The following is a 17650-nucleotide window of genomic DNA, read 5'->3' on the forward strand; positions in this document are numbered from 1 at the left end:
CATGATGAACCGGCTTAAAGGGATACATACTGTATGTATCAGGACTTGGATATGTGTTGAATTAACCCACTATATAGCATAGACATAGGGAGATAAACTGAGTTTGAGTATGAAACCCATTTATCAGTTAGAAAATGCATTGTCATCGCTTCCTGTGTCATTACAAAGTGCCATGTGCTGTATCCCCTTAGGCCTCAACCTGGTGGAGAGGTATCCCTACGAGGTTGTGGAGAGAGACTACGACTATGTCCGTCTGGCATCCATCACAGGCGGTACGTCCACTGTGGCCTATAAGGACTTTAATGTTTTACCTCTGTGTCCGATTTTACCGTCGAACCCCTGTTTTGTACCAAAGTGAAACCACTCTGTCTTCCTAGCCAGTGGCAGAGAGATGAGTCCACGATGTGTCCTCTAGGATTTAGAGTTTATATGGTTTGTTTTCAATTCATATCAGGTTTAACATTTAACTATATTTTTTACAGTAAAACTTTAAAAGTCAAAGTAGATTGTACTACACTTTTGCATTCCCTTTGAGAATGCTCTCTGTCTAGACTCGAGTCATGTTCTGTTTTCTATTACTCTACAGTAATTTCCAGGAGGAAATTGTTTTGAGTTTCGAAAGTTCATGTTCAGAGAGTTTATTTAGACCTATAAAACCGTGTAATTTACCGTGACACGAGTGAACTCACTCTACTGCCTCTCTGCAACAGACTTTGAGGCTGGCATGACGACGGTAAACCGCTGCCTGGACGCGGCCAAGGCGTGTAACGTGGACGACTTGTGCCAGAAGCTGCGCACGGACTACGTCTCGGCCTGCATCAAGCCCACGGCCAAGTCCGGCCTGTGTAACCGCGCCAAGTGCAACAAGGCTCTTCGTCGCTTCTTTGACCGCGTGCCGCCGGACTACACGCACGAGCTGCTCTTCTGCCCGTGCACCGACACGGCGTGCGCCGAGCGACGCAGACAGACCGTCGTGCCCAGCTGCTCCTACGAAGTCTCGGAGAAACCTAGTTGCCTTACACAGATGCGCAGCTGCAAGGCCGACTATGTGTGCAGGTCAGCTGCGGCTTATTGAGATGCTGTTGGTCTAACCCTGCATAATGATATTTGTTTATACTGTACTTTCTCTGTCATCTCTGTAGTGCTTTCATGCACCCGCCAACTCAACGAAAGCACAATGTTAAAAAGCCACAATTCCCATGATGCATCAGCCCCAGTCCATCCTTTTTTTATCTAACCTTTTTTTTTACCCAGGCAAGCAATTGAGAACAAAAGCAGCCTGAGGAAGGGGGAAATGGGAGGCTGAAAATAAACATGTTATGTGCACATCATTTACAACAACAATAACAAAATACAGTAATATACAAAATTAATGATAGAAATATAATAATATGAGAGGTTAAGTATAAATAGCATCATAATAGGTGAGAGAGAGAGTGAGAGAGAGAGAAAGGGGAGAGACAGAGCGAGAGAGACAGAGAGCAGGGGGGCGGGGTGGGGGGGGGGGGGGGGGTAGAAGAGTGGTGGGAACGGGGCGGGGGGGGGGGCGAGCAAGGAACTGAGGGAGGGGGGCATGGAAGATCAACAGGTGCAACAGTCGACTCAGCGGGTCCTGTCCCACCATTGTGGAACCACTACTGCATTTCCATGATATCCCCATGAAACCAAACTAGGCCATTAAATTATTAGAATGGCCCCAGTACTCTACCCTGGAGCTTCACTATCAACCCTGGTCAGAACACCCCAGAGAGTCTCTTGGAATAACACATTAAATATTTAGCGCTGATAAAACAGAAGATGGATCAGAGTTATCGTTCATTGTGATTTCTGGTCGTAACCATTATTTTCGCTGGACCATTATGCTCAGGGGCTTTTACTAATGATTGCAGATCAGGGGATGAAATATAACACTACCCCAGTCTCTCACTACCACAAACTAGCTGTACCACAGTCCATGACACAGTTCTCCAGTAAGAAAAAAATATTAGGTAAAACATTCCATCAGCAGCATTGATGTAATTGGTGCCCTTGCCGGCCGTGCTAAACGGTACCGGTCAAATCGCCTCCGCAGGTCCCGCCTGGCCCAGTTCCAGTATGACTGCCAACCAGACGAGTCGTCTGCCAACGACTGCAAGCAGGGGAACCATGGAGCATGCCTGCTCGCCTACACAGGCTTGATAGGTGAGTACATAGTATACCTGGACAGTATGGACGAGGAGAGCAGGCGCGTATGGAAGAAAGAGGAAGACGAAGAGGAGGAGTGGGGGAAAGATAAATAAGGAACAGGAGAGGTAGTATTTAATCCAGTGAGATTAGAAGTGAGAGGTAGTATTTAATCCATGAGTTGAGGAAAGAAAGTAAGAATGGAAGCTGATTGGGGGAGGCTGAGAAGAGAAAATGAGGAATGGAAAGAGAGAGAGAGAGAGAGAGAGAGAGAGAGAGGCACCTTGCGAGCTGATTTTCGTTTTGTTTTGAAGTCTGCTAAAACCAACCAAAAATTGATGTGGGTTTAAGATGGGATAAGGACATTGCTTCAGAGGAAGAGAGTGCATTATTACTTCCCACGTAGTGTCTTTGATGAAATATACAGGCTTTGTTTTATGGACTCTCTCAAAGACTCGTTTTTTCATGCTCTCCAAAGGAGGGCAAGCTGACCTAATGCATCTCAACAGACTGCAGTGGTGCCCCTCAGCACAAACACTTGGCATTTTCATTCCTGCGTTGTATTTATTAAGCACTTGAAAGCACCGCATTCCACCTCGAACCTAGGAGAAAGAGAGGAGCTTAGGTTTTCAGAGAAAGAGCAAACTGCAGTGTCTGCGTCTAAAGCTAACAACAGCAGACTCAGGTCAGCGTGTTTCAAACTTCTCCTTGAAGATCGGAGAATGGCAAGTCTAAAATGCTCAGAAATGTTTCAGATCATCATTTTTAAAACAGTCTCATAATAACAACAACAACAACAACAGGTCGCTAGAGGGGATTCATGATTTCTATGGAACTAAGCACATGTACATGTTGTTTCTGCAGGCAGTTCTATAACCCCCAACTATGTGGACAACTCCACATCCAGTGTGGCCCCCTGGTGCTACTGCCCGGCCATCGCAACCCAGCGGGAAGAGTGCTCCGAGTTCCTGGGATACTTCACCGATAACGTCTGTCTCAGTGAGTCGCGACCCATCCATGAAGCCGTCTAGATGTTCGGTCTACTGTGGTGTGGGTTGTGGCTGTGAGGGAACGTAGTGGAGCTGGCGGTTGGCTGAGCTCCAAGGGACAGTGGGCCTCATTCACCAATATCTTCCTTAGTTCCTTTGTTAAATTTCTTCCTGCGGACGTTTTTAAAGAAAGCTTTCATCTGATTCACGACGTAAACAGATGGATGAGTTTGAAATTGAGAGTTAAACATATTTTTGGAATGATTTTTCACAGTGCCCACCCACATCCATTGTATGACCCAAACGGTGGTAGAGCAATTATCAGACTTTCTCAAAAGTGCTAGTTTTGTCAACTTTTTGATCTGAACCATTGTATATGATCATAAGTAACCTTAAAACAGGGCTAAACATGATTTTCCCCTTTACTACTCCTTTAAGACTGCTCTTTCATGTTCTTACTGTAGATTTTGTTCTTAGTTCCCACATGTGAGAACATTGGTGAATGCCAGGATCGTCTTGGGTGTAAGGGTGTAAGTGGAGTTACATGCTACAATGCTAACTAAGAAATTCTTAGCTTTGTTCGTGAATGAGGCCCAATATTCTGGATGTAACCTGGTCATAGAGATGCACCTTCAGTGAAGGGTCATTGGTTAGTTTATGACTACACTTGATTTGTGTCTAGGAAACTATACCTAACTTCAATTAAATTAAATTGACATTCATTTTGATATAGTGTATAGTATTGTAATGTATTGTATTGTATGACCTGTTTTGTTGCTTGTTTGGGTTGCCTAAGCAGGGCTCTGTTGTAAAAGAAAAGATACAAGTTACAAAGAAATGAAATGATAACATTTGTTTATTGTGTAGTACTGGTAATACTGCTGTTTTCATATGGATGTCATATGAATGAATGAGGATGTGGATATGGATTTCATATGCCCATGTCTTGTAGAGAAAGAGAGAAAGACACAAAAACACACTTGCTTTGCTCATTATGGTCTACTGGTCTACAAAATGTACTGTCACTCATTATAGAATATCCATGAAGACATCCTTTGAATTCCACAGACTGAAATGACATCAGCTGATTCATTTAATGATGTGTTTGCTTGGAACAGACATTTTCCTCCCTTATTATTTCAAAATGGTCACAATAAACAACTGTCTTAAATAGGGATGACGAGACAATGATATTCCATGTTCAATCTGGCTCATTTGCATTGATGAATATCTGCAGCAAGCTTCTGTGGCAAATTAAGCAGCCTCAGAGCAACAGCAGGTTCTAAAGAGAGAGTTTGACAGGGGGGCAAATGGTATCCAATGAGACAGATGTGTCTCTACAGTCACCCGCAGTCTCAAACTGCAGCTGAGGGAGAGTCTGTCTCCTTCTCTCTCTCTCCCTATCTCTCTCTCTCTCTCTGTCCCTTGTTCTCTCTTTCTCATTAATCATCCCTTCATGCTGTATCCTAGGTAATTTCACCTGTGCATTCACAGGTTGAGCTCTGAGTGAAAGGAAATAGGTTACCTTGTGATTCTAAAGTAATTGCATATTTATTAAATCACCCATTCCCCATCTTAATTGTTTGTGCATTTGCCTGTTGAAACAGTTGATGCGAAATGTAACTCGACTTATTTCAATGAAACGTGCCTCAGGAGACTTGTTTCATTGATCGATTATGCTTGGTGGACCATGATACAATAATGTCATCTAGCTCGCATGCAGGGAGGCGACTGAGCTTAACAAAATGGTGGATGGAGAAGGTAAAGGATGACAGACAAGCATACTTTCCTTTCTGACATGTTGAAGATAATTTCTAGGAGATGAACAGCCTCATACAGCAGCATGACCCCAACATTAATTTTCAGCTTCATTTCAGGCATCACGTGTCATCTATGTGACTCACGACACCTATACACCCTATTATCACCTTTTTTTTTTTTTTTTTTTTTTTAATCTCTCTTTCCCATCGTGAGGATCCTCCATCTTCTTTCCATTTTTTCCTCATGCCCTTTCTATGTAGTGAATAATTAATCATTCTTATTATTGACTTTGCTATAGTGCTTTCATCTGAGCTGTTTAAACAGGAGACACCCCCCCCCCCCCCCCCCCCATGAGGCCTGCGAGGTACAGCCATCTGATAGCTGGCCACCTCTCCACAGACTTGGCCTGTGACAAAAAAGGGACAGAGAGAGGTCTCAGAGTGGTTTGGCTAATGCAACTCTTCTGGGAGTTCATGAAGGGATGTGGGGAGGCAGGTGCAGTTTGAGCAACCTGAAGAGAATACTGAGTATTTGTCGTTTACCGCTCAGAAGATCTGAACAAGCTGCTCAGGCAGAATGCAGAAGGGCTACTGTGTGGTAAACTGAATGATGCATGATTGGAAATGGATTAAAAGACGTATCCATCTTTGGCTAATGTCACTCAAACTGTACTGCACTGTCTTGTGAAACAGAGAATGCCCTCCTGGCGTTTGGAAGTGGATTGGATCAGGCACCCACCACAGCCCAATCAGGACTGCTCGGCTCCGCCTCTACTCTGCCAGCTACCATGGAGACCTCACACAAGGTTCTAGAACCAGTGATACCCACACAGGTGTGACAAATTTCTGGTTACATAGTCTAAAACAGGCACACTCATTCTGCCAGCAGTTTAACATTTTTGTTTTCAATTTTGTTTTGTAAGTGTATAAAGGTTATTGAGGCACATTAAGAATTCTCCCACACATTTACTTTTGGCTCATTGTTTTAAGACTTTAAAGGAGAATGTTGCTGTCATAGCAAGTTTAGCTCAAATGTCGCTTTGTCCTCAATGAAACCGATCCGTACACACCAACATTTAATCAATCTATGCAGTAGTAAGCTAGCTCTTTTTTCCTCTGTGCGCGCACCCCCTTTATAATGGAGGTCTATGGGCCTCTGCTAAAAACTATGATAAACATTCATTTTCAAGGCAGGAAGCGCAGGGTGTGATCTTACCGGTGTCATTATGCTGTCATGTGAAATATATCGCATTCTCAAACCGAATATTGAAACAAAAGCTCCATTTGAGCCAGAACTATTTCGCAGAACGCACTACACCATACCTTTCACACTGTAAACTTCCGCCGCACGTTGAGAGCGCGAGCATGCGCGGTAAAGCTAGACGAGTGTTTACATCCTCCTAGCCATGCCTAACCCATCAACACATAGGGATGGCGATTCATTTCACAAGACAACATTGTACCGAAACCGGTAAGGTGCTTCCTGCCTTGAAAATGCATGCATGCAATGCATGAAGACAAAGCGACCTTTGAGCTTAACTTGCTATGACCGCGGCGTTCCCCTTTAAAATCGGATGTTTATCCATGCAGTGCTGTCTTTTAGCCCTCAGCAATCTGTAGCCTAAGTTTTTGTGTTTGTTTTCTTTTCAAGTAGGCTACCCCTGAGGACCAAAATTAGCATGTTTTGAGGTGGCTAAAATCTCACTCTTTCTCATCCTCAGGCAACAGGAAATGAACGACTTTGGAGCGATTCTACCCTCCCATCCAACGGACTCCCAAGCATTGCCCCTAGTCTTATTCCCCTGCCTCCAGCTACCTTCACTGGCCTTCTGCTCCTCTCAATGCTCTGCTATGGAAATTAAATATGGAGGCGCTACTCAGGATATTGCTGCTGTAATGAGCAGATGGGAAGGCTTGTACAGTCTGAGGAAAATGGGACTCTTCTGGGTGCTCCTTCCACATAATATGTACAGCATATCTTTTATCTATTTTTGTGTCTTAACGGTCCAATTCCACTTACCAATTCCTAATGAAGGACTGACTCAGACTGAGGCAGATTGCAGCCAATCAGTAAATGTGTATGTTGCTAATGCGTCAAAAGTCTAGTCAAGATGAGAGTACTTTTTATGTGGACTAACCAATAGTGTAGTTGAGGATACTGTATATGGAGGTACTGTATATGGAGGTATACGGAGTATACCCACTTCTTTATCCACAGACACAGTACAGTATACCTACTTCTTATCCACCCTGTTGTGACAATTTCAGAATATTTGCTGTTATACTGTAGTATACTCGTCACATTCACCACTGAGACTAACCTCCAGTACCATCCAGCTTTCCAAGCATATCCATATTTTTCCCCCCCGAGAGTGTCTTGAGAAAACCCTATTAGACACTACAAGGTTATCCATTAAAAACATAGAGCTCTTATCTGGAATTGTTGTCTGGAGAAACAGACTCTAGTGAAGTGGTGAAATTTGTCTTAGTTTCACTCTCTGAGCACAAACTGATTGGAAAATGCCCTTGAGGACAGGGGCTTTAATGCTACTCCCCTCAACATGACTGAAGGAGGGTGCTATTTCTGATCGATACTGGAACGGTGGAGATAGACAATGGAGATACAGCCAACTCAGCCTTCCTGGACAAAGACCCCGACTTCAAACATGTCTCGTGCTGTATGCATAGGTGTGGATACTAAGAACACATGGGACAACCGAACATTAACTCTTGCGCCTTCGACTGGGTTTGTAGGTCAACATTTCATGTCGGATTTGTTTTGTGTATCCCTAATACTAGGTGTTCATTACCCCGAAACCTCTCCTTGGACTTTGTTGGAGTAAAATTATTAGAAAACAGTATCTTTGTATGTGTAGTCCCATTTCAGTGTGTTTTGAGAACAGACTACCCTCTATTTCTCATTGTGTAAATGGACATAGCTACAAGGGCATCAAACTTCTTGTGCCATTTTAAGGCTGGTGCTTATGAGAGGCCAGGTATTACAGAATATGACCTGGTCATGGTCAGGCAGTGATTATGATACAGTGTTTTTAGTTCAAAGAAGGCTATGGATTTTTAACTGGATGGGATTCATTGCAAATAAAAGCTGTGGGATCATTCAATGCCTTTACTGTAGCTTGTCCTCTCAAATTCTGTTCTACACAATGAAGTGTTTACTCTATATCCTGTAATATTATTTTGAATAGAGTATTACACTTTGTTCAGAGTATCACAATTGTTTGTAGAATTGTGTTTGTCTATATTTACTTTAATCTTAATTAGACCACAGACATCGGGACGGAATTACCTGCTTGTCAAAGTTCAAGAAGTTCAAGAAGAAACGCACCCTCCGACCGTCAGCAGTCTAGATTTCGGAATAGCGGCCCCCTTTTTTTTCCGGAGTAGCTGGCCCTTTTATTTTTGTTGTATCGGACCTTTTGCCAAAAGGCTTGGGGGCCGCTATTCCGATGAACGGAAATCAATCTTCGGAATAGCGGTCGGTTACCAGCTACTTCAGCATGAGCTTGTTTAACCGAACCATTGTGTTTAACCGAGCTTGCTAGCTGACTAGCCGAAAGTTACAATGTCAGGTCTGGTGTGGGAGTGAAAGCTAATATTGTGAATTGAGAGACTTGCTGGATTTAGGCCAGATATAAAGGTCGCTAGCTGTATTGGTGTTGTTAGTTGTTTTGTTTTTTTATTTCCTTTATAGTAGTCAATAGGCTACTAACCTATAGAAAGTATTTTAAGTATAAGTCCTAGCCTTCAAAATCACATTCTAGGGTGCTTTGGCTCCTGTAAAGCTGTTCGTTGAATTTCAATAGCATCATACTATATGTTGGGCATTGGTAAGGAAAAATGTTGCCAAACCAGTACAGTCTATTAACCTAAGTGTATTGCTCTCCTTAATGTGGAATGATGAAGTGACAGTCACAGAACAGTCTGAGAGGGGAGGCAGAGGGACCCAAGAGTTACAGGTAAGGGAACTGACAGTCAGCTGAAAGGATAACTTAAGAAATAACACCACAAGTTTATATCAAATGTCCCCCTCTTATTTACAGAGTAGCATAAATATGGTGTATTCCAAGATAGCCTAAATATCTTTATGTGAGCTTTGCTTTGGTAAATGGATAGAGGTAGTTTAATGGCTATACTGGGGTGACTAGATGCCCCTCTCTTCCTTACAGAGTAGCATGATTGTGTATTCAAACCAGTATAGTGTATTCATTCAGTGTATTGCTCTCTTTATTGTAGAATGATGAAGTGACCTTACATGAGAGAGGCAGACAGACCCAAGAGTTACCGCTAAGGGAAATATCAGTCAGATGAAAGTGTAGGATAACATAAATTACGACAGTCTTGGATCATATGCTCTCCCTCACACACTCCTTCTAAACTGATTTCTCTCTTCACATCCATTAATAGGGCTATGCCAATAATTGTCAGTTTGTATTTCAATATCAGTGTGGCAATATCAGTGTTTGAATTTTAAAAAAAATTAAAGATGTTTGTAAATTAATAGCCTAATAAACAGTAGGTGTATGTGGGCAAAACTCCACCACTGCTAAACCACTCAAAATAATCAGCTAGTTTATATAGCTGTAAGTAAAAATTACTTTGAGAAAGTAGATTTCAGACCCACTTTCCCAAACTTAATGTTGACCCCTGGTCCTGGTGCCTGAATTTTGTTTTCCTTTGCATAAATAAAGACATTGACAGCATACATTAGTGAATATACACTCACCAAAATGCAGGAAATCAAGTGTCTGAAGCTGGAAATATTCGGGGGGAGGCACCCTTTTGGGTTCCACTCTGACTAAAACATATTTATGGTGAAAATGTAATAACAACCTCACATCACAAACCATTCAGAGGGAATAGGTCATTTATAATTTAAAGATGAGTCGTTGAGATGTTTTTACTGAGCAGAAAATTGCAGAAAATTGAAATTTAAAGACTGCAAAAGATAAAAGCAATCCTCTGCAAACGTCAAATGACTGTTTCCCATTTATTTTTGCGTGGTTTTTTTACTTTGCAGACATAAGCAGGACAGAAGACGAGACCAAAAGAGCTGAGCTATATCTTAGAACTTCACAGACATCAAATTATGAGAGAGACGGTGAACTGTACACTGGCCCACTCTAGATCAGCTTGATCTGTAACACTATTGAAATCCTGGATAAGGAATGATCACAGAGATTAGGCTAGTATTGGATTCATTTAGTTTGACTTGACTACTTAATATTTCAGGAGGATTTGTTGGTGTTCAACTGGGACTCTGGGTGTTCAACTCACTCAGGACTTCAATCCAAAGAATGTTGTTTTGAACACTCCTTTACCACACAAGAGCTTGTCGACATTACAATTCATCATAAAATATGTAACTATCTTCCAGATAGTTTGTCAAAAAAGGACAAATGTTGAAAATACCTTCATAACAGTGTCCCAGGTATGAGTATAGTGTTTCATCGATTAGATGAATCCAAAACCCCAATTAAAATGTAATCCAGGGGTCAAACATAGTACGAATCCACTGTCTCCCTTGTAAATCTCTCCAGTAATGCACACCTAATGGGCATTTCATGGTATGACACTGCTATGGATTGATGTTGCAGAGCACAGAATCCCTTAAATATTTATTGGCAGTCACTGCGGGGACATTGCTGTGATTGCCCTCCCATATGGGTCCCATATCTCATGATTTAGATACTCCAAGGTGAGTTCATGACCCAATTCAAGAACAAACTATACACATTAAGGATGGGTGAGGATAGCCCCTCTTGATGGTGGAGGGATGAATATGATAAGGAATTCTGCAATTGTCCCTTTGTCACTTGGATTACTAAAAGGCTGCATTGCAACCTTGTCTTTTTCTTTCAATTTTTATCGCCCTGCGAAGCATTCAGCCTCAAGGACTATAAATTGGGTTCTTTCTGCCAATCCCCCATTCACCTCAATTTCTATTCATGTCAGTTCTGAATCCAGCCATGATCAATGGAAACAATTGAGTGTTCGTCTGGGGGTGTTGAAACCTCTTGCTGTTTACTGCAGGATCGAGAGTTCACCTGTGAATACCCACCCAGGGTTTCCAGCAGTCATATTTCTGTATTCTAAGGTTCCTCCCTTTTCCCATTACCCCCAACACCTACATTTGCAACGGAGAATTGTGATCGATTTAGTCCACTCATTGTTATAAACACTTCGTCCAAGTATAGCCCCAGTTCATGGAACATGTCAACTTAATTTTCCCAGTGCCTTCCCTCCTTCTGTGTAATGACTTGTTTGTGACCACGGCAGGATTTCAAACCCGACAATGAAAGAGATATACTGGACTCATAGCCTCACCTTCACCACCTGACAAATGCTTACATCAAGTGCATACTTACTCTCAGTGGAACAGCAATAATACTGTACTGACCTTGTGAATGAAAATCGGATTAGGTACGCATGCCTTTGTTTAAATTCTGGAGGGAAGAGGGATATTTTTGAAGTGGGTTTGAATTGGTCTATTAGAGCCAAGTACATAAACAGCTACCTACAATTACTGGTATTACACATTTAGTGATGTTTTCTCATGTTGTTGGATGACAGCTAGTAAGGCTGTTCTGCATTTACATTTTAAATTTACATTTTAGTTATTTAGCACATGCTTCTATCCAGAGTGACAATAGGTTACAATAAGTACATTGTCCAGAGTAAGTGAACCGACTGTTCTATTGTTCTATGTTCTATGTTCTACTGTACATGTATGTGTATGTACAGTGTATGTGTAGCTTATGTGTATGAGTAGGTGTACTGTATGTATATGTGTACATGTATGTGTTTATGTACTGTAGAGTATACTGTGTGTGTGTGTGTGTGTATGTGTTGTGGCTGTCTCCTGTCTCCCGGCCTGCTAGCTGGGAGGAGGATAAATAGTCTGGTATCAGTGTGTACTCTCCAGATACAGTACAGTAAGTGGGTCAAAGAGACTTACAGTAGCACAAGCATATGTCTGTGTGTGTGTGCATGTGTACAGTATGCGAGCATGCGTGCATGCATGTGCGTATGTTAGACATATGCATGGAGGAGAAGTGAAAATGATTCAGGGGGCCCAGAAAAGTGCAGTATGGATGGATAGGGCTTTCATGGCCCAAGTCACTATTTGTCATTTTAATAGCTCATTACAGTACTGTATGTTCTCATTGCACTTTGGCTTTGGCACTATATTATGCTCTCAGTCACTTGTTTAGAAAGGAGATGTGCTTGTGAGTTCTGGCGAGTAGTACACTGACTAGGCTACCTACGTTAAATGCAATTAGCTTATTGTTAGTCACTTTAGATAAAACCGTCAGCTAAATGACTAATGCAATATAATAGAATATAATTTAGAACACTGAAATCAATAGAATCTGTGATGAGAAGTACAATTTATATTAATTGTATTTCTGGGACATTTACATCACACCCAGACACCCCCTGCTCTTTTGGTTTAGTCCTCATTGCAGTACTGTACAGTATGTTCTCATTAAATAATATATATTTTAAAAAAAAAATCTGACCTAGACACTAGCCCTGGGAATAAAAAGGAATATCTGTGAGTGGAGCTAGCTAGCAGTAGTAGACCAGTACCAACCTTACAGGTAGCAGAGCAGTAATTAACAATAGCAGCTTACATTGCTTGCACTACAAGGAGTTTAGACGATGGCCAGAGCCAGCTCATGATTCATCATGCCATTACATTTCCCACAAAATCAAATGAATGTGACTCCCTTTTCATCTGGCTGCATGAGCTGAGACCTCGTGTAGCAATATGGGAATCAGTTTAGCCTGGATATCATGTTTTCATTCCAGGGAAATCAAGCTTGCAAAATTGCTGCCAAACCTAGTAACAAAATGTCTGACAGAAAGGAAAGCAAGCTAACTTCACAATCAAAACTGGCTGAAGTGTTAGTCAGGCCGCTGGAGTGTGAATTACAACTTTTTGTCAATATAATGTCAATATTAGCACTCAAAACTCTAGACCACCTCTTTGTTGCCTCCAATCCGCTATTGGGCAGTATATTTTAAGGGTTCCCGGGGCCAAGTAAAATAGCTTTTCATGGGACTCAAAACTCCTGGCGACGCCCGTGTGTGGGTGTGTGTGTGTGTACTGTATGTGTGTGCACATGCATGCATTTCTGTGTTAGTGTGTGTGCGTGCACCCGGTTCTCTCATCACAGCTGCCAGCTGGAGTGTGGCAGATGCACATATGTCCCGGGGGGGATCATCTGGATTCTACTGGTTGCCCACTCTCTCTCCCCCACTCTCTCGCTCCTGTGGGGCCCCACTTACTCTAGCCCCCGCCCCCGAGACCTCAGTCTCCCCGGGGGTGACCAGACTCCCTTTACCTTGAAACTCTGACTGCAGGGGCCATTTCCTCCTCAACCGCCTATCCGACCACCTTGGCATCACTGGCTCTGCACTCTCCTGGTTTGTCCTACCTCACCAATCGGAAACAGTTCATCACCATTGGTGATTCCAGTTCCACCCCGGCCCCAGTCAACCAAGGCGTTCCCCAAGGTTCTGTACTTGGCCCAATCCTATTCACCATTTACATGCTCTCCCTCGGTCAGATCATCCGCCGCTACGGCCTCAGTTTCCACTGCTACGCCGACGACACACAACTTTACCTCTCCACCAAACCATCCACCCAGCTCCCCCCACGCTCCCTTGTCAACTGCCTCCGCGACATAAAAACCGGGATGTCATCTAACCTCCTCAAACTAAACAGCAATAAAACTGAGCTCATGGTTGTGGCACCCAAGGCCCTGCTCCAGAAGGTTGGAGATCTCACTCTGGACATTGACGGCTGCTCCATCTGCCCTTCCCCAAAGGTCCGCAACCTGGGCGTCATCCTGGACTCCACCCTTCCCTACCAAGCCCACGTCAGTTCTGTCACCAAATCCACCTTCTATCACCTCAGAAATATCTCTGCCTATATATATGCCTTCGTATATATGCGAATATATATGCCTTCGTCACCTCCCGTCTGGATTACTGTAATGGGGTCCAGGCTCCAGTATGTGCAAAACTCAGCTGCCAGGGTTCTCACCCGCACCAAACGCTGGCAGCACATCACCCCCACCCTCATCCAGCTTCACTGGCTCCCCATCAAATCCTGCATCACCTACAAAACCCTCCTCATCACATACAAAACCTAGGAATTCGATGGCGCAGGTGGGCGATATCTACAGTATACTGAGGAGTGAGTTTAGCCAATTCAACTTGGTTACATAGAGGCAAACGTGTTACTGCAAGCTGCCTTCCAAGTTAAGCCAGGACAAGGTGCTGTAACACAGCAGCCCACACAGTTATAACAAGAGACGACAAATCAATTGGTAGTCTGAATAATGACACACACACAGTCATCAGCTTACATAAAACCGATTGCCAACATATACTTCATAGGCAGTGAAGTATTGATCCCACTGTGGACCATTTTATTCTCGTCCAATTTAATTAGGGAGCACCGTGGTATCATCTTCACCATAAGAATAGAGACACAGAATCTAAAGCACATATGACAGCTAGGAAAGCCTCAGGTGCCATTACTTGGATCAATTGGCCTTTCGAAACTGACTTTGCAAAAAAATGACTCTCTAGTGGCAAGTCAAGATTTCCACATACCCGCAAAGAGGTAGTTCTTGGAAAGGACTTCTCTGAAGTCTTCTCGTGTAGCCTAATGAATCACTTAATCTATGTCTGCTGTCCCTGAGCAGCGAAGGAGGATTTGAGCTATTCTTGTTGAAATCCAAACCCCCCGAATGTGAGCTTCTTATTTGTACATCTTGACTGGAGCTGATCTGATGATTCTAATCGCACCGAGCGGCTTGGGTGCTTCTGCTCGGCTGGTAAAAGAGACATTCTGAATGCAACAGGCTGGTGGGTCAAGTGTGTGTGGGGATGTCAGCTCACATCCTCTCCTGCTCCTGAAGATGCCGTGCTTAGCCACTATTAGGTCGAGCCGTGCCGACTGGAGCAAGCAGGGCCGTGCCCCCAAGGAGAAGTCTGGTTGATTGGCCAATATATGGGGGAGCTGGGGGTTGGCATGTTTACTCTGTGTCTCCCTCTTTTCGCCGTTCTGACATCCACCAATGGCTACAGAGTATCACCCAACCTAGCACCACCAGCCCAGAGCCAAGAGTAGTGAAGCTTAACGGTGTGTGTGTGTGTGTGTGTGTGTGTGCTACCTATCTCTATCTATGGCCAGAACCACTTAAGACAATAAGAACCACTGACTGGATATCAACTCATACTAGCTTAAAGGTATAATATGTTATATGTGGATTAAAATAAACATTTAAAAAAAAAAAAATACATCATAATACTGCAGAGTAAAAGTATTGCTTTTCCATAAAAAAGGATATTTTGTCTGAAATTATTACATTATGAAATTTTGACGGCCCGACAATGACACTGTTGATATCATACCAGCCAATAATATTACAGCGTTGGTACTGCGCGCTGGGTTGCCAGGTACTATTCTAGCTACACCACTATGAGATTAGCAGTAGCCAGCTAACGTTATACTTCCATGAATTAGCAGCATTATAGATGTTGGTTAGCATCAAGTGTTTGTGTGCGACTATAAAACGGCAGCTTTTTTAATGACAAAAATAACACCTAGACTTGTAACCGTAGGTTTAATCCAGGATGTCTGTTTCCCCACAGCATTTTTAGGGGCCGGGGAGCCTCAGCTGCCAGTCTCTCTTGTATTTCCCAATATTCTTCTTCTTCTTCTTCTTCTTTCTAGGAAGTCTGACTTCCCATGCATGACAAATCACCAAACTTTGCACATAGGTCCAGTCCTATGCCAAACGTCCTCTACTGGTATTGTGAGCCAATAAACCTGATGGTGGCTCTGATGATTTTTAATAATATTTTTTAATTTGTAGCTGTTATTGTTTCTTCTTGTTTGCATCCCTTTATCTGACCAGTCCTTTGTCTGCTTGCATCTCAGTCAGTCCCACCTGTATTCAAGTCAATCAAATCAGTCAATCAGTGAATCCATGCTCAGTCCAGAGTCCCACAACTCACTCCCATCACAGTATGTAGGCTTGTCCATGCAAGATTCCTACGGTATAAATATCTAACTGTGATATTTATACTTTTTTTTTTTAGGTCAAACTGCCAGCTTCTCACTTGGCTCAGACAAGAACATGACCTTCCCTTGGTGTCTGGTTGTGAGTTCAAGCCTTGGGTGATGCAGAATAAACATGCTAATTATTTTTAGGATGTTTTAATTTTAGAAGTTTTAAAGAGGCCCTCATGTATTTGTCATTTGTCTCCTTCCTCCTCAAAACGCCCAGACCCGATCCAGTGATGCGCAGCAGCTGCCATTTCTGTTTTAGGGCCGATCAGTAGGATTTCAGTTTTGTCCTTGTTTAGCTTTAAGAAGTTATTGCTCATCCATTTATTGCGAGAACACAGGTAGTAATGGAGTTTATAGTTGCAGCATCATTTGGTTCAGCAGCGATGTACAGTTCTGTGTCATTATTGGACAAAAGTATTGAGCTGCCTACACATTACACCTACAGGAGCTTTTATGATATCCCATTCTAAATTCATAGGCATTAATATAGAGTTGGTCCCCCCTTTGCAGCTATAACAGCTGCCACTTTTCTGGGAAGACTTTCTACAAGATTGTGGAGTGTGTCTGTGGGAATGTTTGCCCATTCATCCAGAAGAGCATTTGTGAGGTCAGACACAGATGCTGGATGAGAGGGCCTAGCTTGCATTCTCTGTTCTAGTTCATCCCAAAGGTGTTGGATGGGGTTGAGGTCAGGGCTCTGTGCGGGCCTGTCAAGTTCTTCCACACCAGCCTCACCCAACCGTGTCTTTATGGACCTGGCTTTGTGCACCAATCAGACGCTTGGCATTGCGCCTAGTGATGTAAGGCTTGCATGCAGCTGCTCGGCCATGGCAACCCATGTCATTAAGCTCCTGGCCCTAGTTTTTGTGCTGATGTTAATGCCAGAGGAGATTTGGAAGATTTTCAGTTATTGAGTCAGTGCGTAAAAATCGGCAACACTGCTATGTGCCTCAGCACTCGGCAACCCCGCTCTGTAACTTGACATGGTCTGCCTCTTCGTGACTGAGTTGCTATGGTTCCTAAACGCTTCCACTTTGCCATAATATCGCTTACATTTCGTGGAATATCTAGGAGGGAAGAAATTTCACAGACTGACCTGTTGCAATGGTGGCATTCTATTAAAGTACAATACGGGAGTTCAGTGAGCTCTTTAGAACGACCCACTCTTTCACAAATGTTTGTAGAGGCATAGTGAATGGTTAGGTGCTTGACTTTATACACCTGTGGCAATGGGACTGAATGAAACACCTGAATTCAATGATTAAGAGGTGTGTCACAATACATCTGTCCATATAGTGTATGTTCTGAACCAATTTAACACACAGTCAGACAGACCAACCAGCCTTTCAAGACGATTGATTAGGACATCATGATCGATCGTATTGTGCAAGCACCATGTACCTTGTGGTGAAGTAGTAGCATACAGCAGGAGCACTGATAAACAGTGTCCAACCTCAGGGTGCATTCAGGAAATAACAAAAAACTGAAAGGTAATCAATGGGGTATCATTAACAATCAGGACTACATTCAATAGGCTTTTAAAAACAATACCTGCTTTGACCATGTGGTTAGCATGGAAACCACTCTGTTCTCAAGCAGTTATTCATATGCAAAACCTAGCACAA

General features: G+C 43.0%; 1 protein-coding gene across 1 annotated transcript in view; it reads left to right on the top strand.

The window, feature by feature from the left end:
• gfra4b (GDNF family receptor alpha 4b) overlaps window positions 1-14949 on the top strand; it is a gene marked incomplete at both ends in the record, with an annotated part of 34858 nt that extends 19909 nt beyond the window's left edge. The window contains 7 exons of the mRNA XM_084459582.1: window positions 192-272; window positions 711-1056; window positions 2072-2185; window positions 3032-3162; window positions 5606-5745; window positions 13507-13818; window positions 14869-14949. Coding sequence (XP_084315708.1) covers window positions 192-272; window positions 711-1056; window positions 2072-2185; window positions 3032-3162; window positions 5606-5745; window positions 13507-13818; window positions 14869-14949 — 1205 coding nt within the window. The remainder of the gene's footprint in view (window positions 1-191; window positions 273-710; window positions 1057-2071; window positions 2186-3031; window positions 3163-5605; window positions 5746-13506; window positions 13819-14868) is intronic.
• Window positions 14950-17650: the final 2701 nt, after the last annotated feature.

This window comes from Borostomias antarcticus (genome assembly GCF_949987555.1).
Source record: "Borostomias antarcticus genome assembly, chromosome: 28".
Lineage (NCBI taxonomy): Eukaryota > Metazoa > Chordata > Actinopteri > Stomiiformes > Stomiidae > Borostomias > Borostomias antarcticus.